At 31.0% G+C, this 26,235-nt stretch overlaps 1 protein-coding gene across 3 annotated transcripts in view; it reads left to right on the top strand.

Moving 5' to 3' along the window:
* Brd10 (bromodomain containing 10) overlaps nucleotides 1-26,235 on the top strand; it is an 85,881-nt gene that overhangs the window by 38,943 nt on the left and 20,703 nt on the right. For 2 of the 3 annotated variants that reach the window (XM_076845993.2, XM_076845995.2), the window contains 3 exons: nucleotides 1,438-2,855; nucleotides 13,108-13,187; nucleotides 21,875-21,964. In XM_076845993.2, the coding sequence (XP_076702108.2) occupies nucleotides 1,438-2,855; nucleotides 13,108-13,187; nucleotides 21,875-21,964 (1,588 nt within the window). The remainder of the gene's footprint in view (nucleotides 1-1,437; nucleotides 2,856-13,107; nucleotides 13,188-21,874; nucleotides 21,965-26,235) is intronic. The other variant, XM_076845994.2, reaches the window with a different exon arrangement.

Genomic DNA, 26,235 nt, shown 5'->3' on the forward strand with positions numbered 1-26,235 from the left:
TTTTTGGCTATTAAGAATTATACTACTGTGAGGGGCTGGTTTTGTAGCTCAGTGGTAGAGTGCTTGCCTAGCATGTGTGAGGCACTGGGTTTGATTCTCAGCATCATATATAAATAAATAAAACAAATGTCCATTGACAACTAAAAAAAATATTAAAAGAAAAAGAAGAATACTACTGTGAATATCCATATACAATTTTTTATTAATTTATTTTAATTAGGTATATATGACAGCAGAATGCATTTTGATTTATTGTACACAATTGCCACACAACTTTTCATTTCTCTGGTTGTACAGGATGGAGCACCATATACAAGTTTCTTTGTGGACAGATGTTTCCATTTCTCTTGGTTGTATACCTGTACCAGTAGAGTTGCTAGATCACATGATAAATATATGTTTAAGGTTCTTGAGAACTACACAGTTTTTCAAAACACTTATTTCATATATAGTGTATGAGGTCTTCAGTTTTTCAACTTCTTCACCAATACTTGTTATATTTTTTCTAACAACCATCCTAGTGGATATAGAGTGATGTTTCATTGTGGTTTTGATTTGCATTTCTCTAATGAATAGCAATGTTGAAAGCATCATTTTGTGTGCTTGATCATTTTTATGTCTTTGTAGAAATGTCTACATAGTTTCTTTTACACATTTTAAAATTGGGCTATTTCTCCTTCGACAAATAAGTCTGTTATTAGATATATGATCTACAAAATTTTCTTCAGTCTGTCGGTTGTCTTTTTTACTTTCTTAATGTTATCTTTTAAAAGTAGAAGTTTCTAGTTTTGATGATGTCCAATTTAGGTACTTTTTTTTTCTCTTGCTTATGTTTGGGTGTTATATTTAAGAAATATTGCCTAATCTAAGATCATAAAAATGTATGCTTATATTTTCATCTAGCTTACTTTTTTTAATTAAGAAGGTTTTATAGAAGTGCCAGTAAAGAAACTTCTAAAGAAAAACATCATTCATAATCTCGTTATCTAAAAAGTTATTTGTTTTTGCAATACCATTGTCTCCTTGATCAATGTTTGCTTATTTTCATTATTACTATTATTTGTTAAGTAGATGCTTTGTTGTGTTCTGACATATTCTGTTTATATAATTATATTTATAATTATATTAAATTAATTATGTAATTATAATTATATTAAATATATAATTATATATTTAATTATATTAAATTATATTTATAATTATAATTATATTAAATTATATTTATAATTTCAGTTTTTAAGACTACATAGTTTATAGCCTTTTTTCCCAAATTTTATTGTAGTTTCTTGTGTTTCTTAATAATTAATTTTATTTTTTCCCTATATATAATATTGGTAGATATAATATTTAAAGATAAATTATAACCTAATTTAAATTTAATGTTTTATATTACTTTCTACTTTAAGTAACAGTATAATTTGTTGAATTTTCCTTTAGGCTTCGGGAGCAGGAAAAAAAAGAAGCAGAAGAAGCTTGTCAAAAGGAAATAGAAGAATGGGAAAGAAAACTTCTAGCTCAAGCAGCACCAACTTCTATGGAGAACATGTGGGAAATTCCAGCCATTGGGCATTTCCTTTGTTTAGCCCAGCAAATTCTAAATTTGCCAGAAATAGTCTTTTATGAATTGGAACGTTGTCTTCTGATGCCTCAGTGTAATGCTTTTCTATCAAAAATAATGACTTCTCTATTAAGTCCTCCCCATCGTAGACCTACTTTACATCGAAGACCTACTTTGCCTTATAGGGCCTGGGAAGCAGCACTGAGACAGAAAGTGCAGCAGTGGTACACTGCTGTAGGACAGACTGAAAATCCTGATAACTGTGCTGAAAAACTTGGGTTGTGTCCTCAGTTTTTTAAAGTTCTTGGAGAAGTTAATCCATTGGAAGAAAAACCTTTTCACGAACTACCTTTCTACCAAAAAGTGTGGTTACTTAAGGGTCTTTGTGACTTTGTTTATGAAACACAAAAAGAAGTTCAAGATGCTGTGCTTGGACAACCTATACATGAATGCAGAGAAGTTATCCTTGGTTATGATTATTTGGAGAACGCTTATGTACATTTTCCACAGTTCTGTGGTGCAGATGTACGGATTTATAAACAGAGACCTTTTCAGGCCCCAGAATTTCCAGTTCCACCCATTAAAATACAAAGAGTACCTCGGATTAAACTGGAGAAATTCAAGTGTGACTATGTTAGTACAAGTAATGGAGAACATAAGTGTGGTAGAGAAGGCCTTCCTTCTACCTTCAAGAAAGAGCAGGAAATTAATTTTGATCTAGCTTGCTGCCCTGCTAAAATGAACTTTGATAATCATGACATCTCTGTTGAAATGGAAATAAAGTCCAACTGTGAAATGAGAATTCGCAGGCCCTGTGAAATTAAAAAAACTGATTGTTGTAAAGAAAATTTGGAAAAACCAGGGAGTCCAGGGGAAGTTACTGGCTTTGGAGAGCCACTTAGTCCAGGTGAAATAAGGTTTATAGAAAATCAGGAAAAATATGGTGAAACTTCCAAAATAAAGACTGAACCCACTCCATTGAAAGAAAATTCTCTAAAATCTTGCCAAATACACATAAATGGAAGTCACATTGATCATCCAGAAATTAACTGCCATAAGGTTGTAAGGGATATTTTATTAGAGCAGTCACTGCAGAGCCACAAGAAACTCAAACTAACTAAAATGAGGGCAAAAAAGAAGAAAAAGAAAAAAAAGAAATTGAAAGACGTTTTGAATGAAAATTTACAGAGAAAGCGTGAAGGTCTTCATTCTCTTGCATTCAAGTCTTATAAACCTGAGATCCAGAATAAGCTATTCATCATCAAAAAGAAGGCAAAACATAAGAAGCACAAATCTGGTAAGCTAACACAGATGGGTAAGAATTACATTTAAGTGTATTTCCAGTTCTTTCAGTTACACATCATGGAAGCTCTGCTTTGCAGAATGAAATGCACATTTGTATTTGTGTAAGGGTCAAGTTTTGTTGTTGTTGTTTTATTTTCTATGATTAGAAAACCCAGAGTCTTAGAAAAGATTTTTATACGCTAACAAAAAAAATTGATATAGTACATTTTAATTTCACTTTGAATTTGAACACATTTGGACTTCATATTTTTACTTTTAGATTTTCATCAGTTTCTCTGCAGTGCTTCCCATTGCTTATGGTAAATGTTTGGGGGTTTATCCTAGGTTAAGTGCAATACAAATGTAGTAGGAAAAACACTGCTATCAGAAGATATCATTCCCAGGACTCAGATTCATAACAACTAACAAACAAGGGTAGCCAGATGATCTTTCTGAGTCTGTTTTTTTCCCATATACAGTTTTCAGATCTGTTTTTTGGTATATAAAAAATACACCAAAAAATATGAACTATAAGAAGGAAATTATATCAATAAGGCATTAAATATATGTGAAAGAATTCATAAATCTTTCATCAAACTTAAATATCCTATATACTTGTCACCAGCATATTTAAACAACAAAAATCATCTTCAGTGGTTGGTTTCTGTACTCAGTGCTTTTGTTTCACCTGTTGTCTGTCTTTGAATCAGTTTATGTCTCATCATGAGGACAGACAAAAGCATCTGATCAACTTTATTAACCTTTGTAAAAAGTTGGCTTTATTAGGGAAAAAATAAGAATTGTTTGCCAAAATGACTTGTGGTTCATCAGTATTTGTGGATTTCAGGGGCTTTTTTTCCTTCTCTTAAGTAGCAGAGTTAATTAAAATTTGACAACAGTTTGTTACAGAGTTGGCAAATGAGTGAGTGAGCTTTTGTTAGGCTACTATAGTTAGTGCTGTACTGTAGTTACTTAAATCATTAAATATACTTCAGTATATCTTAAAACATGCATATAGTAAAATCATTGGGAAAGAAGTACTATAAAATTTATTACCAAAAATAGGCTTGATTTGTTGGAGTGAAAATTTCAAAGTGTTCCATGTCAACACAGGTGATAAAATGTTAGTGTTTTTTAAAGTAGCTTTCAAAAATAAGCCTTTTAAATTATAGTAATCCACTAGATTTTTATAGATTTAGTTTGACCTGATTTGCCAGCTCACTTTGAAATATTAGTCTCTAACACATTAAATAATATTTTAAATTTTGAAATTTTTAAAAAATACAAAAGTTTATAGTATTGTTTTATTAATATCATTGTCACCTAAAACCTTTTGTTAAATGTTTATTATACTGCCATTCATGTATTCAAAGGCAATTATAACTTATGTCAGTAAGATAGGATTAGATATCTCCTACATATTATAAAAGGCCATAAAAATGCTTATTAAACAGTGGGTTAAAATAAATTTATATTGTAAGCAAATAAAATGTTACATTCTTTAAAATCAAAGTTCAGGGTGTTGGGAGAGAAAATTTATGGGTTTTTCATTCTCAGTTATAGACAAGTGAATGAAAATACTCAAAAGGCAAATGTAGCAAATGCTTATATATTCCCTCTGAGCCTGTGTGGTTGGATAGAGAAGGCTTATGTTCATAAAATAGAAGAATCTTATGCACTTGTTTGTATACTTTCATTTTATCCTCAGAGCAAATTTTAGAAAGTCAAGCCCTCAGTGACTAAAATATTTGGATCTGACAAATACAGTTTCCCTTGCTCATTAGTATGGGGTGAGCATAGTCCTATTCCCTATTGTCATCAGATATTAAGTAACTCTTAACTAATATAACAATATTAAATAAAGTGTTCAAAGAGTAATGATAGTACATTTGTTTTACATAATTTTCAGACCACTTGTCTTTCTGAGGGTTTGCCCTATACTCCTTGATTAGGCATTGAGACATGGTGACCTGTTTTGCAGTCAGTTTAGGACATATATTCTAATACAGTGTTTCCTTTCTCACAGCTTTTTTAAAAAGTGAGCTCCCACGATCATAGATGTGAAAAATGTACCTCTTACATATTCACATTGTGTATTAGTACAGGTTCACAGTGCATTTTGAGAATTGCAAAATTTCATTTTGACATTCAAAAATCTTCAGATTTCACAAGGGTATTGTGATGTATATGGTATATTAAATAACATCCCCAGTAGGGCTCTGGGTAACCCCCCATAAAATCAAACACAAAATTTCTACAGAAAAATATATGGATAGCCAGGTTCGGCGGCATACACCTGTAAGCCCAGCAACTCAGGAGGCTGAAGTGGAAGTATTGCAAATTAGAGGCCTGCCTCTGCAATTTAATGAGACCCTATCTCAAAATAAAAATAAAAAGAATGGAGGATGTAGCTCAGTAGTAGAGCACCCATGGATTCAATCCCTAGTACCATACACACACACAAAGTATAAATAGACTACATGAAATGAATATTATTAAGAAACCTCATAACAAGTCAGGGAAGATTTTGTTACCATATACATTACTTTTAGGATTTTAGATTTCAGAACTTTATGGACTTGAGAATTGTGGTTAAGTGATTTTGAACCATTAAGGATTCTGAACAAAATCTTAAAACTGTTCAGTTTTATTTAACCTTGTATTTTTTTCAAGTTTTTTTTTAACACAGAGCCTTTTTCAGGTAATAATTACCAAAAGCCCATGTATTCTGTAGAATATACTTTGGGATAAACTGTGTTATCCATGATTGATTTATGAATTTGCACTTTGAGTGGACTAACCTCTACATGTGATTAATCTGGTCCATAATATGTTGATTACTACAGGCTTTGATTTTTGGAGGTTATCTCTAAATTTAGTAAGATGCCCTAGAGTGTTGGGAGATGCTTTTTAATAAAAGGTACAGAAACAGATTAGTTGAAAATGTAGTCTCAAGCAGTTTTGCAACTTTTAAGCATTTTAATCTATTTTTCAGAATTAGAGTTTTCTTCTGCTTTTTAAATTTTGAATTGATCGTTAGTCATTTAGGCATTTTTCTGTTGGAAGCATTATAAAATAAATAGAAATCATTGGAAATAATATAATGTCCATCATCTACTGCTCTCTCTTATATGATTTATTCAGTTCATTAGGACAAGAAAAATACAGGGGCTGGGGCTGGAGCCCAGTGGTAGAGCGCTTGCCTAACAAGTGTGAGGATCTGGGTTCGATTCTCAACACTGCATATAAACAAACAAATAAATAAAGGTCCTAATAATAACTAATAAAAATATTTTTAAAAAAGAACAAGAAAAGTGCAATCTGGTAATTAGAAATTTTTTCTTGGTAACTTATTTACAAATTAAAAATTCCTGAAAATTTTGTTCTTTAAACAAAAGAACAAAAAAGGGAAAAGAAAAGAAAAAAGCCCATGCAGATTTAAAGGTCATTTAGAAGTGAGTGTCTAGTGTAGAACAGAGAGATTTTATGTCAGAAGCGTTGACTGTCCTTGTCCTTGAGTATTCTGAATAAAGTCTCCTATACGGAAAAAAGAAAAAAAAAAAAAGAAAAAAGCCCAGTTTTTAAAAGAAAAAAGTTCAGATTCTTTGGTTTTATATTTTCTTATTATAAAAGCATTACATTTTCTTTATAGATCACAGAGACAAGCAAGAATAGCCCTTTCCTTAAATACTCATTTTTTTAACACTTCCTTAAGGAAATCTCCCATTATCTTTCTATTTAAATTTTCCCTTTTGTGTGTACTTATAGCACCAGGCACTTCTCCTTCATTGAATTTACTGTTGTTACATTTATTTCTAGGTACTTTGATGATTTGGGGTCCTCTATAACATTCTTGAGGACAGAAGGATTATATCTGGTTTTGCATCCCTAGCACAATTGTGTAGGAATCTATTAAATAAATGAACACATATAATATGGTTTGTACAAAGAAGGTTAGCCCTTTTTTATGTGTCTTTATATCTTTTTCAAATAGCATTTTGAGTAAAATGCTATTTTTCAGCCTGCTTTGTTCCCACATAACAGTATATCATAAGCAATTTTGTGCAACAAATAGATCTTTGCAGCATCATTTTAAATGGCTGCATAGGATTCTGTTTATATTTTGTAGTTCATTGAACCAATGTCATTAGTGGATATTTTGGTAATTTCAATAATATATTTTCATAGACTGCATAGAGCAGGTAAAGCTGGCTAAAATTAATTTGAAATTTTTAAATTTGGAAACTTTGTATAAAACCTGAAAAAATAGACAAATATGATAAAAAATGGATTCACAATGATAAAAGGTTTATGATATTTTAAGTTATTCATCTTCAATAAGTTTGTTTTGGAACATTTTCCCCTCTCAAATAGTCATTATTTTCAACCAAATTATTTTATAATAATGCCTCTAAATTGGTTAAAGTAGGTAAGACAATGGTCTTATTCTCTTAGAGTTGAAGAAACTTAAACTAAGGTTCAAAATGGTAAATAGCCTTCTCAATTTAATAATTGTTAAATATAGGTAAAGACAGCATAGTAAAAGATCAAGTAGAAGAAAAATTAATGTATACTGTGATAGTCTGGGGAGATTATACAGAGAATAAAGTACTTTGAAGAGTAATAGAAATTCAATAGGTAAAAAGATTAACAGCAAGCAAAAGTATTGGTATAATTAAGCAAGGTGTAACTGAAACAATTAGCACAATGAAAATTTTTCGTGGAAAAGTTGAGGTTTTAGAAGTTGTTTGAGTAATGAGAGTATGCCGTTTGGGGGATATACGTCTATGCATGTGGTACTATTTTAAATAATTTAATCAAGAGCCTACAGGAGCTTGAACTAATAATATATATCAGGGGGCTGGGGTTATAGCTCAGTGGTAGAGCACTTGCCTAGCATGTTTTTAAAAAAGAACAAGAAGGCACTGGGATTAATATTCAGCACCACATAAAAATAAGGAAAGAGAGAAAATAAAGGTATTGTGTCCATCTACAACTAAAAATATATATATATTGAAAAAAAAGAGCTGGGCATGGTAGCACACACCAGTAATCCCAGCAGCTTGGAAGGCTGAGACAGGAGGGTGACTAGTTCAAATCCTGCCTCAGCAATAGAGAGATGCTAAGCAACTCAGTGGGACCCTGTCTAAAAAAAATAACAAAAGAGGGCTGGGGATGTGGCTCAGTGGTCAAATGCCTGAGTTCATTCCCCGGTACCCCCCCCCCCCAAAAAAAAGAAATAAGATACATCAGATGTATAAAAAGCAGTGAGCTACTTAATAGAAAATGAATGAGAAAACAATGCTATTTATATTTGATTACTTCCAGGTCCATATGTGTGAAAAGTTTATAGTAGTCTATATTGATAGCACTTTAGAACCTAACTATGGTTATCTTCATGGAGGAAAACTTTTTGAGTACCAACTGGAGATTCCAAGATATGAGTGAAAGAGTTGGCTATATTCTGTGGCCTTTTATTATTCAAATCCTTCTGTTCCCCCCCAAAAACTAATATAATGCTCACTGTGTACCAAGCACTGTAAGCCTTATATAATAGTGCCTTCAAAAAACTCCAAAAAGTAAATGCTATTATATTCCCATTTTATAGATTTAAAAAGTTAAGGTACAGAGATTGATTTATTTGTCCAAGCTTACACAGCTAATAAGTGGCAGGATTAGGAAAAAAGATCTCACAAGATAATGAAGATGCCATGAAAAAGTATGAAAAGAGGCTGGCAGGGCTTGAATGAAGAGATAGAAGATAATGAAGAAGAAGAAATTTAAATCCAGATAAAGAACGATGACTTTTAAATCCATATGAGTAATATGGCTATTTTATCATATTGACAGAAGAAAATTCCATTTTAAGAGATATTAAAACAAGTAGCAGAATTTGGCATCTGATTCAATATTTAAGATAACCGGGAAAATAGGGTGTTAAGGAGTTACTGTATTATGTGATAAGGTTGAAGAATTACCAGTATAATGAAAAATTTGCTCATAGGTAAGAATAACAGAGGGGAAAATCAGCTGTTTTATTGAGATCAAATAGATTAGAAACAGTACATTTCAGAAACTTCTGCAGTTTATAAATATTAGCTAAAGGCATGCATGTTAGTAAATAGGGTCAATTATAGACTCCAGTTCTATGGCTTCACATCTCTGGAACTTCTCAGATTCACTATTTAATAATACAAATGCCCTTGAGGTTTTTACTTTTAACAGAAACTAATGTCTTTTTAAACTACTTGCTTATTAATATTTCTAAAATAAAGACACTGAGCAAGTAGTGACTGTGTTGGGATAATTTTAAAACACTGAAAGCTAAATCTAGGAAGGCATTGAAATGGTAGAAGTCTTTGAGTAGCCCCAGAGGCTCAAGAGTGAAGACAGACAACGGAAACCAGGTAGAGTCTAGGATTAAAAATGAAAAATAAGAAATCGAGGAAAGAGAAGTTGAAATGAAGATGATAAGTACCTTCATATCTATAATATGAGACATATTTCTAGATTTTAGAGGACTAAGGTTTTGTGCCTCAGTTATAGTATAAAATATATTTTTATCCATGATTTCTCTCAAGTTAAGCATCATTTTTTTCTGTTCTGAGAGTAGTGTTTAGAAAGCTTTCTTAGATATACTTTTGTAATATTAATTACTAAGTTTTATTATTAAGGCTTATTAATAAGTTTTATGCATTTTCCAAGTACAAGTTGACAATTTTTGCACGTTTATGTTTTAAGCTTAAGAATGGTGTGAGACTAAAACTTCATACCTCTTACCATTCTTGAAGTTCTTGTATGTTTTAAACTGATCTCTGATTCCAGCACAATCCTAGGTCTGAGAATTATATTAGATTTTAAAAGACTAGGTGACTTAGGGCCGTGGGAATAAAAGACCCAGGGTATGATCAAGAAAATTGTAGGGGAGTGAAAGCCCACTGGGGGGCAGTATGTAATTTGCCTAGTGTATGTCTTATCCTGAAACAAAAACATATTACCAAATAAAGATTGTGTGATTTTGTAATATCACATGCTTCATTTCAAAAATAATATTTAATAAAAAGTAAACACTGTTTTTTATTTTAAAATGCAGGAAAATTTGAATTCAAATTATTGGGGTTTTATTGAGGATACAGACTTAAGGTATTAAGTACAATGAATATTCAGCTCTTCTATCCCTAGTCAAAAGGAAAACTGAAGTCAGTTAGAAGCAGTTTGAATATAGTATTTTACCATCAAAAAGCACAGCTTTGAAGTGAAGACAGATCTAGATTCAAGTATATGTTTCACTGCATATTAACTACAAGTCCTTCATTAATTTCTTTGTTTATAGTTGGTTTCTTTATCCATGAAAAAAGAGACAATACAGTACCTGTTTTGCTATATTGTTATAAAGATTAATTAGATTAGCAAATGCATAGAATCTTGCATGTATGGAGCCTAGTATGTGGTCGGAATTGAATTGGTCAGGAAATGGTAACTAGGATTTTTGTGAAGTAGAATTATATAATGAAAGGAGCTTGGACTTTGGAGTTAGAATTTCTGGCTGTGGTACATACTTACTGTGTGACACTTGAGAACATTAATTAATCTTTGGTTGTTCCATACTACAATAGGGTGCCTCACCTACCTTGGGTTGCTTTGAGAATTAAATGAGATAATTTATATAAATCACTTTAGTAAGTATCTGACACATAGTTGACTCTCAAAAAATATTAGTCTTCCTACAGCCAGTGCTAGGTCATGTTGTAAAATACTGGTAAATAGTGTAAATTATTTAAAGTCATTGATAAATGTTGTCCTCACTATTAAATGGGCAGATAGATGAAAATAATTGTGAATAATTATTTTTTTTTCCTATCCCCAGACAGGCAAAATTTCTGATAAAAAGTGGTATTCTTGTATTTAAGAATCACTTCTCAGAATTTATCATGGGCCATATACAAATTGAATAATATGATTTCTATCACCAGTAACTCACAACATAGTAAGGAAGACAAACATTTAAATAGTTTTAATATTCTATGATTAAATATTACAGTCATTAATTTGTGTAGAAAGTAGAGTAATAGCACAGAGGACATATGACCAAGAACTACAATAAAGGAGTAAGAAAAAGAATTGAAAAGTTAAAGATTTTCTGCTTAGATTCTTCTCACTAAAGCTAAAACAGAAACAATAACTTATGGATCATTTGCCGTATGAGTAGCAATATCCTAAGCTCTTTGCATGTTGTAACTTGTTTAATTGTCACAGATTAGGTAAAATTATTCCTGTTCTGCAGATAATAACACTGCACAACGAAATAAAGCAGCTTGCTCAAGGTCATGCAGCCAGTAAGTGGTTATAGCAAATATTCAAACCCATGTAATTTAGTTCCACAACTCAATCTTAAAACCACTGCATAATTATAGAATACTGCCTCCAGTAACTTAATAGTTTTGAAGCATCCTAATGCTGTAGTGGTGAACTGAAATAACTAGCAACCACTTCAGCTTCTGATCCTATTAAAATAGAGTGGCTGATAGAGTCAACTGAGAATTTAGTACCTATGTGACAACAATAAGAAATTCATGGAACTATCAAGCGTGACTTTTACTTACAAACAAATACAGAATCAAATAATTTTTTAAAGGTAATTAGAGCTATACTACAGGTCAGAGGGCTACACTGAAGAATTCCTTTCCTTCAAATTGCTATTTTGATTAAGGTCAGCAAGTTCATTAAATCTTTTCCCATAATTTTTTTAAAATGCTAAATAAAGATGATGTATATAGAAAAGGCATCCTGACATTCAGATTCACAAGTTCCCTTGAGATAGCTGTATCATAGAGATACCAAGAATTTAATTACTTCTCCTCAAGTATTGCTCTTTTAAGCAACCCACCCACTCACCTATTTTCATACAAGTTTAGTTTTATTATAGGTACAGTGTAAGCACAGAGCAAATAACAGTGATGAGAAAAGAAATATATGTTAGATTACTTTATTTTAAATAAAAGCAAATGTCAAATGACAGCAAGTTAATACTTATTAAAACAAGACAGTAACATTTAAATTTGTGAATCTCAACAGATACATACATTTTGAATCAAAAATTGGAAATTATTTAAATTATGGCTCTGTGATATGATTAAAAAGGAATACAGAAAATAGTGCAATTATATTGTTTACTGCAATTTTATCTATTATCTTGAATAAAATGTTGCAATAAAAACTGAATCTTTCATCTGAGATTGTATCTATTTAGGAAAATAAGAAACTTTAAAATTATGTAAAGCAAATTTACTCTGTTTACTCCTTTTCCCTTTTGAAAAAATAACTTTTAAGTTGATTTTTGCCTACAAATGATTATGAGCCAAAATTAACATAGAAGCATCGCTTAATTTTTTTTGCCCTTGTTAGATTATAAACTCTTGGAGGACAAGGCCTTCAGTTTATAATTTCTAATTGTATTCATAAATTATAGTATACTATATCTAGCATTTGTTGAATAATTAACAGCAATTTATTAATTGATTTTTGCTAATTGCAAATGTGGAAAAACATACAAAAAAGTTTTCTGTGTGTATCCTTTTTTGTTAAGTTAAATGCAAAGAAACAGACTTTAAATGTGTGCTACAAATTGGGTTTCTTTAAGAATATGACATTTATTTTTCCCAATGATTTCTGATTGCACAAATTACTAGGTACACTTTAAAGGGAGATATTTACCTTCTTTTTAAACTGTGGATTGAATACTGCCAAGGGAAGCCCATTAGGTGAATGCAAAGCTTAAAGGAATAGAAAAACCTTTGTTTCTTAAGCTACTGAGGAGATTTTCACATTAGGTTGTCTAGAGACCATAATCTTCAGATATAGTTCTTATTGCAAGTTCCTGAGTGCAGAAGTCATTATTAAAGGTAAGGTTTTTTCCCCGAATGTCATTTCATTTTAAGTTGTGAATGTAGTTAGTAACTGAATAGTAATACTGTGACTTTTTTTCCTAATCTTATTACAATGAATTCTTATACTTATATAACACATTGGGAATAGTAATAGTTGGTTCTTATATAAACAAGACAGCATTTGTTAATGTGTCTGTTACAGGTAGTTATAGTTTAATGTTTGCTTTTGCTGGGCTTGTTTGATTCATCATTTTTATTTGACTCACTAACAGCCATCTGTTAGTTATAATTTAACTTTCAAGGCTCTATGTAATTTGGTTTTTGTTAATGAAGTGCTGTAAACAGCATTATGAAGCTTTTCTCTTTTAATCTTGAAAGGAAAAAAATCCATATCTAAAAAAGCAATCACAAAGAAGAGGAAAACTGTCACAAAGTCACCTACTGTACCAGAATTTCAGGTAAATTTTTTAACTTTGTCTCAAATTTTTTGGTTTAATTTTTTTGTGTCAGTGTTTATATTTTCTTTGAGAGACTGGCTGAGTTTCAGGAAATTGTAACATACTTTTAATGAGTATTTCTGACAATGTTTTTTTCTTTGCAAGTACAAATACGTAACCAAGATTTAATCTGCTAGTGTATCACAACTTTTTACCTCTTTTTGTTTCTTGATAGTCAAAAAAAAAAAACAACCATTTTTTAATATGTTAACTTATACTGCGTTTCATAGAAGTAGTTTAATGGAAATATATGTATATATTTGTATATGTGCATACAAGTATTTTTTGTCTATGTATGTATTAAGCAAATATGAAAATGAAAGTCAAGAACAAATCATAATTTGTACATGATAATATTGCCTAGATAATCCATTCTCATTTCTTTGGGCAGTATGGAATAGTCGATTTATAAACTTAAAACGCAGATGTTTTAATTCTTAGCTATATATGAGCTTCAGGAAGAATATTGAGTAAAGGTTAAATTAAATGGTCTTTTCTACAAAATAATGATCATATGTACTGCCATATGAATATATGAAGAGTTTTTGTTTGTAGCTGATACTAGGGATAAGGAGAGAATCTTATTTTAGTTACATACGCTTATATTTTCTGTTTTATAGAAAACGTGTTTTTTTCAACAAATGACACTTTCTTTGTTGTAGTCTGCCTAATCCATTTCCTAAAGTTTTATAAGTTCATACCTTATTACCAAAAGATAATGAATGTTGAGATGAATTTGTGGGTCTCAAACCAATAAGAAATAAAAATAAAAAAGCAATAACTATGAAAATATTGATAATATTATATGAGTTTATCAGTTATATATATTCAGAAAATATGGACACATCTATTCTCGGATTTTAAAAAAATCCTATTTGGGGTAAGTTGCTAACTGGTAAAGATCAAATATTTTTAAATGAACAGTTAAAATAACTTTTTTTCCAATTTTTCAAATTTTTTTTTATTTTTTGTGGTACTGAGAATTGAACTCACTCATGCTAGGCAAGTTTTCTACCACTGAACTACATCGCCAGCCCTAGGCATGTTTTTAATCTCAGTATTTTAGAATAAACTATTTTAATGACTTTAATGAATATAGTATTTTTAATGTTTGAATGAATTACAAATATTTCTACAGAATCTTATATATAACCTTGGTTCCCAGCCTATTCAATTAAAAATATGATTTTATTGTTTACTTGGAATCCTCTCTATGATCAATTGCCTATAACACTTAATGCTCTCATACTGTATCATTATGCTTGCACTTATGTCATGCTAGCCTTTGCTGTTTTTCCCATTCATGTTTTTCTCAATTCCCCAAAGTATTAATCCTAGAAATATAGGTCTTAGGACACTGCTGGCCTATTTTTATTTTCTCCATTTGTATGTTGGTGTGTAGATGTTTTTACATTTAGTAAGTGACATAGATTGCATAGGCAATATTTTTTTTTAATTTCACATGGCATTTTTTTTAGTGATGCATGAAATCAATTCAGTGGATTGCATGACCACACTTTATCTTTTAAGCTAACAAAATTAAAATAGAAAAGATATTATCAGTGTATCATGCTTAGTAAGTGTGTCACATGTAGTAATGTACATACATATAGTTATATTGTTTAATGAAACTTTGGTTTTAGTTATGTATGTGTGCACAGTGACATGCATTATAAAATGTATTTTATTTGATTATAGGTCATAGACAAAAAATGTTTGAAAACCATTCTTTTAAGTGATACTTTTAGTTATTGTTCTTCTACTTATCATTCTCAGAAACTTAAGGTCAAAAGTACAAGTTTTTTCTAGATTGAGCTGTTCAAAATAAATAAAGTCCTCTTCCTGATTCTTAAGGTTTGGCAGGTAGCTGGGGAAGGTATGTGTATTTGACTGGCAGACTGGCTGGCTGGCTGGCAAGCTGAGATGGGGAATAGTCTCATGAGAACAAGATATCTTATGCCAAATTTATAGTATGAATGCCATGGTATTACTCATTAAGAAAATTTGGTAACTGTCTCCTATAGAAACAGGTCAGTTGCTTCAAATAAATACATTAATAGGAGATGGCATTAGTCATAGTAAACTTTGCAGATTACAAAACTTTTGTCCTTCTACGCTGGGTATGGTGGTACATGCCTGTAATCCCAGCAGCTCAGGAGGCTGAGGCAGGAGGATATGAGTTCAAAGTCAGCCTCAGCAAAAGCAAGGCACTAAGTAACCTAGTGAGATCCTGTCTCTAAATAAAATACAAAATAGGGGTGAGGATGTGACTCAGTGGTGGAGTGCCCCTGAGTTCAATCCCTGGTACCAAAAACAATAACAAAAAAAAAAAAAAACTTTTGTCTTCATATTAGAATAAGTTATTATCAATAAAGAAGTGAATTTATTGCCTTCTCAAAAGCTCTAGTAATATGATATTCAAAACCTCAGATTATACAAATGACTTATTTAGCTGAGTTATTTTAAATATCTTGTTTCTAGTATTAAACATAAAAATACAGAAATATTTAACATTTTCTTCATATTTTCCATCCTAATTTTTTTTTTCCATTCTGGTGTTGGGGATGAAACCCATGGCTTTGCATATACTAAGTGAGCTTTCTACCACTATATAGCCCCTGTTATCTAAAATATATTCAGTTTATTGCTGAAAATAATGAAACTGTTGGTGAATATTAAATATTAAACCCCCTTTGAAAATTCGACCTATTTGCCAAAGACTGGTCTTCTTTGAATTGACAGAAAATATAATTAGACACAAGGGATAAAATTGTGAAGTTTATTTTTAAATACTATTACAAAAGTGAAACGTGGCTGAGGTCAGTCCATCTGTAATCTTGGCTACTGGGAGGGCTGAGGGAGAAGGATAGCCTGGGCTACTTAGCAAGACCCTGTCTCAAAAAAAAAAAAAAAGCTGGGGATGAAGCTTAGTAGTATTGTTGCTTGCCTAGCATGTGCAAGACCCTGGGTTAAATCTCAGTACAACCACCACCACCACCACTCCTCAAAATAAATGAAACCTGTTTTGACCTTATTTTGAAAGTGTTTTTGTTGGCATTTTAAAAGCTAAAAATCAAACTTGCCTCCTTATTTGCTTTAGGAAGAATTCATGTTTGAAATTCCTGTTTTTCTATCCTCCAGAAACTGTGATGGGTACCAGTAATCTGCATGTGGTTAAACACATTGATTCTTGAACTAGGCTATTCAAGTTTGAATGCCAGCTCTACGTTGTACCTAGTGACTCAAACCTTGAATAAGTTAGTTAACCTCTGTGATTCCAATTCCTCATCTGTACAGAGGGGTATAATACCTTCATAGTATTGTTGTGAAGATTAAATTGTATAGCTTACTATTTTAGCTATTCTTATTATTTATTTTTTCAAATAAGCATGCTAGATGCTTCTGATGAAAAATGTTGTATTACAAGTTGGAAAATCAATTAAGAATTGGCTTAAGAACATCTGTTATTGACCCTAGCACTTTTTCCAGCTAACGACCTTGAATTAAATCTAAGTTTTGGACTTTAAAAGTGGTCTTTAAAAGATTAATTTAAATAATTTTTAAAAAACAAATAATATATTTGACCATATAGTAAAAACTTATGCTTATCCTTACTTCTGTATTATGATAAATTAGGTTTTTATAGCAAATTAACAGATAATGATTTTGTTACATGGACGATATTATGTATTCTTTATCAGTTTCTAACATAAGACCATTACACTGAAATTTAAATGTCAGTTTTCCTAATAAATTTGTTTTTACCCCAAAATTCTTTTCTTATAATCAGTCTGTTTAGTATTTGAAAAATCTAGTATGAATTCTTTTGTATGTAATTATTACAAAATGTCATAGAAAGTATTTTTGAAACAGTGTATCAAGCCCCAATAAGCTTCCAATTTTTAAAATACAGTGCATTGAAAAAAACATCAGCTTTTGTTTGTGTGCTGGGTACTGAACCCAGACCTTATGCACACTAAGCTAATACTCCATACTGAGCTACATCTTCAGCCCAAAACATCAATTTTTAATTATGTGGTAGTAAAAAGTATTTTGTTAACTTGTTAACAAGTTTCATGCCACAATGATATCCTTATTTGCAGGTTTTGATGTACTCGTTATTGCTGGTATGGTGATCTTAAGAAATATTTTCCTGTTTGCATAGCTTTTGTTTTGTTTTTGTTCGTTGGTTTGGTTTTTGTTTGTTGTTGTTTTGGTTTTTTATTTGTTTTTTTTTTTTTTCTGTTAGGTACTGGAAATTGAACCCAGAGGTGCTTTTACCATAGCTTTGGTCCCCTTGCCCGCTCCCCTCCCCGCTTTTTGAGACAGTCTTTTTAAGTTCCCCAGGCTGGCCACAAACTTGCCATCCTCATACCTCAGCCTCCCAAGTCACTGGGATTACAGGTGTGCACCACCATGCCCCAGCTTGTCTGGATAGTTTTTTTTAATTAATTAATTTATTATTATTTTTTATTGGTTGCTCAAAACATTACAATGCTCTTGACATATCATATTTCATACATTTGAGTCAAGTGGGTTATGAACTCCCATTTTTACCACGTGTACAGATTGTAGGATCACATTGGTTACACATCCACATTTATACATACTGCCATACTAGTGTGTGTTGTATTCTGCTGCCTTTCCCATTCCCTTCCTATCCCCCCTCCCCTCCCTTCCCCTCCTATCTTCTCTCTCTACCCCATCTACTGTAATTCATTTTTTTTCCCTTTCTCCTCACATCCTTTTATATGTAATTTTGTATAACAATGAGGGTCTCCTTCCATTTCGTTTTAACAGATATTAACATAATTTTAATTTGAATACAATATAAATTTTGAATTTGCATTATACATTTAGTGTTTACCATTGTATAATAAATAATAAGATCTTTTTTTGAGAATGGAAACAAATGTGATCCATTTGTTTGGATATAATTTTACTTTACATAATTTTCTCTTGGCTTTGCTTTTAAATAAAATCTACCATGTTGTTTGTATTTTGTATGCTACCTTATATTTTTTTGTAACAAATAAATACCTTTTAAACATATTGAATTTCTACCTAAAGGGCAGAATTTAAGTAACTTAAGCAATAAATTAAGGAATTATTTATTACATATTTTTTCTGAGATGTAATCTTGGTGTTCATTTGATTGCCATTATAGTGATAGGGGAGGAGAGGCATAAAACTATAATACATATTCAATTTTTGTTAGGAATTTGTGTTTATTTTGTTTCATTTAGGGAAAAAACCTGAAAGAGCCAGGTACAGTGACAATCCCTATAAACCCTGTGGCTCTGAGGCTGAGGCAGGAGGATCAAAGTTGGCCTCAGCAATTTGGTGAGGCCCTAAGCAACTCAGTGAAACCTTGTCTCTAAATAAAATATAAAAAAGGGCTAGTGATGTGGCTCAGTGGTTAAGTGCCCCTGGATTCAATCCCCACTCTCCCCCACTACTACCAAAAAAAAAACAAAGAAAAAAAAAACCCTGAAAGAATATAGTAGAAGGATTAGTCTTTTGAGTTCTATGGTTTCCTCTACTATGATATTAATTGTGATGTGAATTGGAGATATAACTTTTTAACCTAGATTTGTCTGGGGTATCAGGGTATCTGTAACTCTGCAGTATGATTGAAAACCCTCCTCTCAACATAGTTGGCAATGTGACTTGACTGTAATCTGAGCTGGAGCCTTTCTTTTTCGTCCCTGGAGGTCCTGTACCTCAAATATGTTTTTCGAATTCTAGCTAATGAGGAGGTATTAATAAAGTGTTTTGCTTTGTTCCAAAAATGCATCTGTTCTCCTTATTAAGGTGAACTTATTGAATTGATTCTGTTTTTAAAATACCATTCCAAATTGTGTTGAGTTTAAAGTCCACATACATTCTTTACTTTGTAAAAAGGAAATAGAGTTGCATATGACATAGAATTGACATAAGTCAAATTAATTATGTCCTTATAGAAGAATTTTCTACCTGATTCTATATATTGCATATTAGGTATATCTTAAATGTATTTATAGAAAGAATGTACATATTAGCATATAAACATAAATTCCTATATAAACAACAAATATAACAATACAAATATATAAATTGTTATGTAAATATTAATATAGCTTCAAAGAAATATTGTTAAAAATATTTTGACCCTCAAAAAGAGTCATGTCACTTATTTTAATATTTGTCCTACTATCATGCACTTAATATGCCATCCCATATTTGGAAATTAATCTTTCAACTTTTTATGTTCAATAGCTTCATAGTGCCAAAATGTTTCAGTAGCCATACCGATTTATAACTCATAATCATTTAGTACCTTACTACACAAAAGTGTGATCTGCAGACTATACCTAGGAACTTGTTACATTTGCAGAACAGAAGGTCTCACTTGAGACCTACTAAGTCAAAATGGTGTTTTAATGAGATCCCAGTGTAGTTCTATACATGTTGAAGTTTGAGAAGCACTGATTTAGTACAACTTACTAACTCTGTAAGCTTCTTGAAAGTGTTATATAGCTGTTGAGATCTGGAAGTCATTCACGGTTTGGCCTTAGAACAGTGCTGTCTATTCCTTTGATGGAATATAAATATTTGTTGGTTTCATGATTAATCGATAAGTAAAAGGTCTTAACATTTTTTTAGGATGTGTTTACTTATATGAGTGTATGTCTGTTGTTCCTGTAAGTTTCTACAAGCTACATGTAAAATAAACCTTTACTCCTTGTTGATGCAGTGAAGATCTAAGCAAAAAATTCTCTGAGCATTCTGTATGCAAGTGAGAAATTTGTGCTATGATATTAACCAATACAACAAGTTCAGGGGAAAGAGAGCCATCTGCAGGTCTGGGACAAATTTGACATAGTTGTCATAATGGAAGATTATACTACAAGAAGTTTAGTCCTCACTGAGTAATTAATTACTAAAAGCCTGCTATAGGGCCAACATTTTTCTATAGTTTTAAGGATATAATAGAAGCTGAAGACATTATCTAGTTCTAGAGGCACTTACTTAATTGGCCAGTCCACTGCTTGACCATCAACATTTCTTCCACAACCAGATTTGGCAAATTGGAATGTTCTAATAAATATCAACTTTATTTTCCTATTACATTACTGTGTTTAATTTTCTTTGGGGAGGGCTGTTTGTTTTCCTGTTTCGAGTTTTGTTTTTTGTTTTTGTTTGTGTGTTTGGGGGGGGGGGTTAAACTCAGAGCTTCATGTGTACTAGGCTAGTGCTCTACCACTGAGCTTCAACCCCAATCCTGAAATTTTTTTATTTGTATTACTTAAGTACATATTTTCCCTACTTTGTCAAGTTTGTGAGTTTGAAGTTGTATAGATATTTCTAATAAGTAATTATTAATACTAGTTATAATGATATCTGTGACAGTTTTTCTTAATCTATTAGGTTGAACTATGTAGCCATTTCTAAGATCAAAAGTATATCAGCAATTTTGTATGCTTTAACCTAATAAATAATAAAGGAAATTTAAGGAGCTTCCCAACTCCTATTTCTGTCATTCAGTAGCCAATAAGAATTAACTTGTAATCTGCTTTTGCATTTGTTGTTTTGTTTGTTTGTTTGTTTGTTTCTCTAATAAAAAGTATGCATTTTAGGAAAACAATGCCCTTCCATAGAAATTAATGGATGTAACAAGTTAATGGTGAAATTAACAATTTATTAGTACAGGATTTTAAATTATTACACAATATCAACGTTGCAAAAGGCTTTCTTTAATCTGAAATTTTTCCTCTCTGTGGTTGCAGTTTTGTTTCAGAGGTATTCTATTTGTTTTTCACATCAGATGCTTTCAAATGGCTTAAATCGCTATAGGAAAATTTAAATATTTTGAACTGAGTGGACAAACTCATTCTATCTAATTTTACAAGAACTAAAATGTAGTTAATATTTTTATTACTGTTGCTGACACTTCTCTATATAAAACTTCAGTAATTAAACCCAGCTAGTTCAGTTGTTAGTAACTAAGAACCAATTATTTTGGCCATTTGCCAAAGTTATCAAGGTAAAATAAAATGAGCCACACAATTATGAAAGGAAATAGATGCTGTGAGGGGGGTTTTATTAAAAAATACTAAGCTCATATTAAGAATATGTACTTAATTTTGTTCAAGTCTTAGAATATATTACATGTAGTTGTAACCCTTCTTTGGTACTCCCAACAGCAATAATTAAAGTTTGTCAAATTATATAGTTAGCAAACCAAAGTAAATGTATAATGACAGTTCTCCAGGGGTTCATTTAGTCACCTACCTGGAGACTGCCTGATGAAGTACTTCTGAAAGGAGGTTCAGTAACCTGTGAAATGTAGGGTGAGTTTCCAGATCTTTGTCATTCTGGGCTGAAAGTTAATAATGTTTAGAAAGTACCTGGATTATAAAGCAACCTAAGAGGTGGGGATGTGGGGTGAAATCACCATTGTTGAGATTTCAGCTTATTTTATATTAAACTGAAGTTCCTACATCATAATAAGTTAATATCTCTTAAAATATAAACTGCAGAGCTTTCACTTATTGCAGAGAAAAATAATTTTGTGAATTCAGTGTGTGTTAAAACAACTTCTGTTACCACATTTTGGGTGTTTTATATTATGTGTTATCAAGCTGTGTTTTTGTGTTTTATTTTAGCTTATTTGCACTAATCTTGATGAACTCAGGGAATTAATCACAAAAATCGAGAATGAACTCAAAGATCTGGAAAACAGTAGAAAAAAATCGGTAGGTGTTAATCCAAAAGTTCTGTCTATTATTGTCAGCATTAAAATTTATTCCTGCCTTTTTTTCTAAAGCCTTTTAAAAATTTTGTTCTCCTGGATTACATTGAAAATTTGCAATGAAAGATAGAAACATTATTTCTTTTATTTCTCCTGTGGTCTAGTTTTTATTTTTAATACACAAAAATGGTGCCGGGGCAAGTAAATTAATTTGTTTGCCTGGTTTATACCAGGTGTAGATTTAGATAATTCCCAATATACTGATTGTTTTCTGACTGGTAGTGGTTTTAGATAATGCTTATCTTGCAAATTAACAATTATATGCTTTTAATGGAAGTTTATTGCATTAGTAACAAACTTTTAATTAAGTGTAACATGAAAATAGATGTAAATTGTTTAATTGGGCCCCAGATAGTTTTGATTCTTAACAGTATGACTTTTTAAAGAGCCTTTATCAGCTGAAAGATTTTTAAAATTAACTTTCACTACATATTCTAAATAATTAATCTTTACTTTCCCTTTCTGATATTTTATTGATATTCAGAGACTATAGTATAAGGGCATTATGTTTATTTTCCCAACTTGGTAAAACACTCAATTTTGTTATTTTTTAAATGAGTAACACCTATTTAACTGGCATTTACATTTAGATTATGTCATAAATTTGAAACACATCCAGTAAATAAATGGAAAGGTTTTAAACATTGAAGAAAATTAGTCGTCATTAAAAAAAAAGCCTCTGTGTCTTAGGAATGTCATGAAACCACTCTGTGTCTTTGTTTAGAATCTGTTAATGTAAATATGTATAAAATATGGTTAATGATTCAACAAGTATGATATTAGCAGATTTGTAGTAATCACTTTACATGTTAGTAGGAAAGCCATATTGTTAGTCTGAGGCAGGAGGCTGAAACACCACAAAAGTACAACCTCTTGAAGTTATTCAGTACTAGAGTGAAAGAACCTTAAGCATTTCAGAAGTCTCTCATGGGATACTTCTGAGAATATTACTTTAAGAGGTAAAATAATATTCATAATAATAATCATAAATTAGCAAGAAGACTGTGTTCAGTATACTGAGAATGAGAAAAACTATATACTACATAAAATTTCCATTAAAGATGGCTTAGACCCCTGTATTTTCATACATTAGGTATGTGGAAAGTTTCTTGATATGGAAGACTATTTCATTAAAATTTACTGCTGTGATATATTTCTCAAAAAAATATGAGAATATTTTCTCTGCAGCTAGAGTAATTTTTAATGTATTTAATGTTTTATATTCATAAAATACTCATTATTTTCTGAGGTAGAAAAAATAGTCTCTTTTTAAAATCCATATAATTCATTGTTTTTGTAGAAGTTACTTGTTTTTAGTTTTCCATAATTCATGACTTAACAGAATTCTATTAAATAAATTTGCTAAATTTCTTATGCTACAGTTAAACATAACTTTAATTTGTCCCCACATTATAGTTTAAGAGTTTATTTGCTTTTAATGCATAGTTTTAAGCATACTTGACTGACTTACAGCATGTTTAGAAGAGAAAAAGACTTGAAAACATCCTAGGGTTTTTCGGTAAAACCATCCACCTCATTTTATTGGTGAAGTACAAGCATGTTGCCTTCCTTCACAGAATCAAGTACAAGAAAAATAAGAGGAAAAAAACTACAAACATTTAACACTGTAGTCCTTGAAGGCATGTTTATCAGAAAATTTTAGATTACATATCAAGTAATTGATTGGATTTGGGGTCTCTAAACAATTTATTCATGGTCCCTCATATTTTCAATAAAGGATGTTTTCCATCCTTCAAGAAGTAGAAATTCTTGGAACTATACTTAGCAGGGATAATTTTATTGAGATTACCAACATGTGAGTTGTTTCCCTATGATATAAACTTCCTAAAAGATTATTTACATGAACATATTATTTCAAACAATGAAATGGCCACATACCAAAAAGCAAATAAGACTATAAAAGTTTGCATCTCAGTAGTATTTCCTATTTTACAGAATCTAATTGAGTTAGTTGCTCGAATTGACTTTATTAAAAGTTTCTGTTAATATTTAATACCGGTTTGTTTGGCATCATTTGGAAATAAGGTATTCCACTTAACTGAATTTTCTAGATAAAACTTAAACTTTTATTACTAAAATCTTTATTTTAATCACTTAACTTCTTTGCTTACTTGTACTATATTGAAGACAATATAAGCCTTTTTGATGACTAAAGGGTCATCTTCATGAATATCAATAAGTGTGTTGTTATTCTAAAAACTTTATTGATATCAGCAGGGCTCTGTGGCACCTGCCTATAATCCCGGCTATTGGGGAGGCTGAGGCAGGAGGATCACAAATTCAAGGGCAGCCTGGGCAGCTTAGCAAGACCCCAACACAGAATTTAAAAATTACAAGGTTTAGGGATATAGCTTAAGTAAAGCACACCTAGGTTCAATCTCCAGTACAAAAAGAAGAAGAAGAAGAAAGAAAAGGAAAAGAAATCTATTGATTTCAGTAGCTTTAATTAAACATTCACCAAAAGACTTTTATCCTGTGGATTTTAAAGGATTTTGTATGTCTTCTCCATTTTTGGCTTTTGTTCTGTCTTTCTTCATTGCCAGATTGTCTGTCAGTTGTCATCTCTTGTGTACGTACATATATTTACTCCAGCTGATGCATTGTGGATTAAAAAAGCAGGTAACCGTACTTGTTAGAATTGGACTCACAGAAAATCCCCTGAGGAATTTTCTTAATAATGAAATGTATGAACTCAATGATAGCGATAGTTGTTATGACTGATTGCTTGTCTTGTGGACTTCGTATACTATTGCCAGACAAATAAACTATTAATATTGCTCTTCATTAGAGGATATCAATGTCAAAACTAAAATAGTATTTAAAGCACAAGCAATTCTGTTATTCATTATCACTGTTCATATCTATAATAATAGCACCAATAACAAAGAATATATATTCCATATAAATTTTGGTTTTATATGTCGTTACTAAAGATAGAAATTACACATGATAGAGAATTTAATACAGATTCATATAAACAACTAGCTGCTTCAGAGGACTTCTTTTCTGCAGAGCCTTTCAAGATAGTTTTTCTTTTCAAAACAACAAGGAAGAATGGTGCTGTTTTCTCTACTGGGTCAACATTTCATTTAAAAAGTTTTTTTTTTTCAGTAACAGACTTCATATTTTAAAACAGTTTTATTATGTTAATATTAAAAACCTTTTAAACTTCTTTTTTTAACCTCTAAGAGGCTTTGTAATGGAAGATGTACAGTTTTTTAAAATCTAGATTGTGTACTCATTCTTGCAAGACAGGTAATTCCCTTTATGGTTAATCATGTAAAGAGAAAAATGCTTTAATTTTGCTTGAGCTTACTCAGTTCATTTGATCACATCACTTAATTCAGAAGTGACTCAACATTCTTTGGATCCTGAAGTACTAACTTAATTATCTACCTGAGATTGGTTTAAAGTGAAGCCTCTGGTTGAGGTAAATTAAAATATTTTGACAGAGTTCTTTAATTTTTCTCATCATTATTTAGATCATAAGAGTCTTTAGAAATCTAAAGGAGAAATCACATTTTTTGCTTTTTCTTTAATTTTTTTTAGTTTTTGATGGACACAGTATCTTTATTTTTATTTGCTTATTTTTATTTGGTGCTGAGGATCGAACCCAGGGCCTCATGCATGTGAGGTAAGCGCTCTACCACTGAGCTATAAAACCAGCTCCTCATTTTTTGTTTTAATTGAAGTCAAATTTGTATTTTGCTTAATCACTTGGAAAAATATCCTTTCCAATCTAGGAAATTTTTTGTTTTCTAGAAAAATAGAAAATTAAGGTATTGATAAATTTACCTGATGCTATTGTGTTTGAAATTTGTTACACATTATTTCTCTATAGATAGTGAAAACTGGAAGATTTGTCAAGCATTCATGTGAGCTAGTTTTTCATCTTATCTGCTTTACATCATAGTTTAGATTTTCAAAAGGTTTCAATCGTACAGGAAGGAAGGATTCATGTAGAGATTGGTTATAAGGAAAGGTTAAAATTTGGCAACAAAAAGATGTTATTTATAAAAGAAGAAGCCATGCCTAGATCATATAATGATAATCAAAATCTTATCAATATGGAAAAATTAAGATTTTAAATATAAGACCATATCTTTTCTAACACATCTTTTAACTTTCAAGTACCTCAACTTTGAACAGTATAAAAGGCAAATTACAATTATTACTAGATTTTATTATCAATAT

Source organism: Callospermophilus lateralis, chromosome 2 (assembly GCF_048772815.1).
Source record: "Callospermophilus lateralis isolate mCalLat2 chromosome 2, mCalLat2.hap1, whole genome shotgun sequence".
NCBI lineage: Eukaryota > Metazoa > Chordata > Mammalia > Rodentia > Sciuridae > Callospermophilus > Callospermophilus lateralis.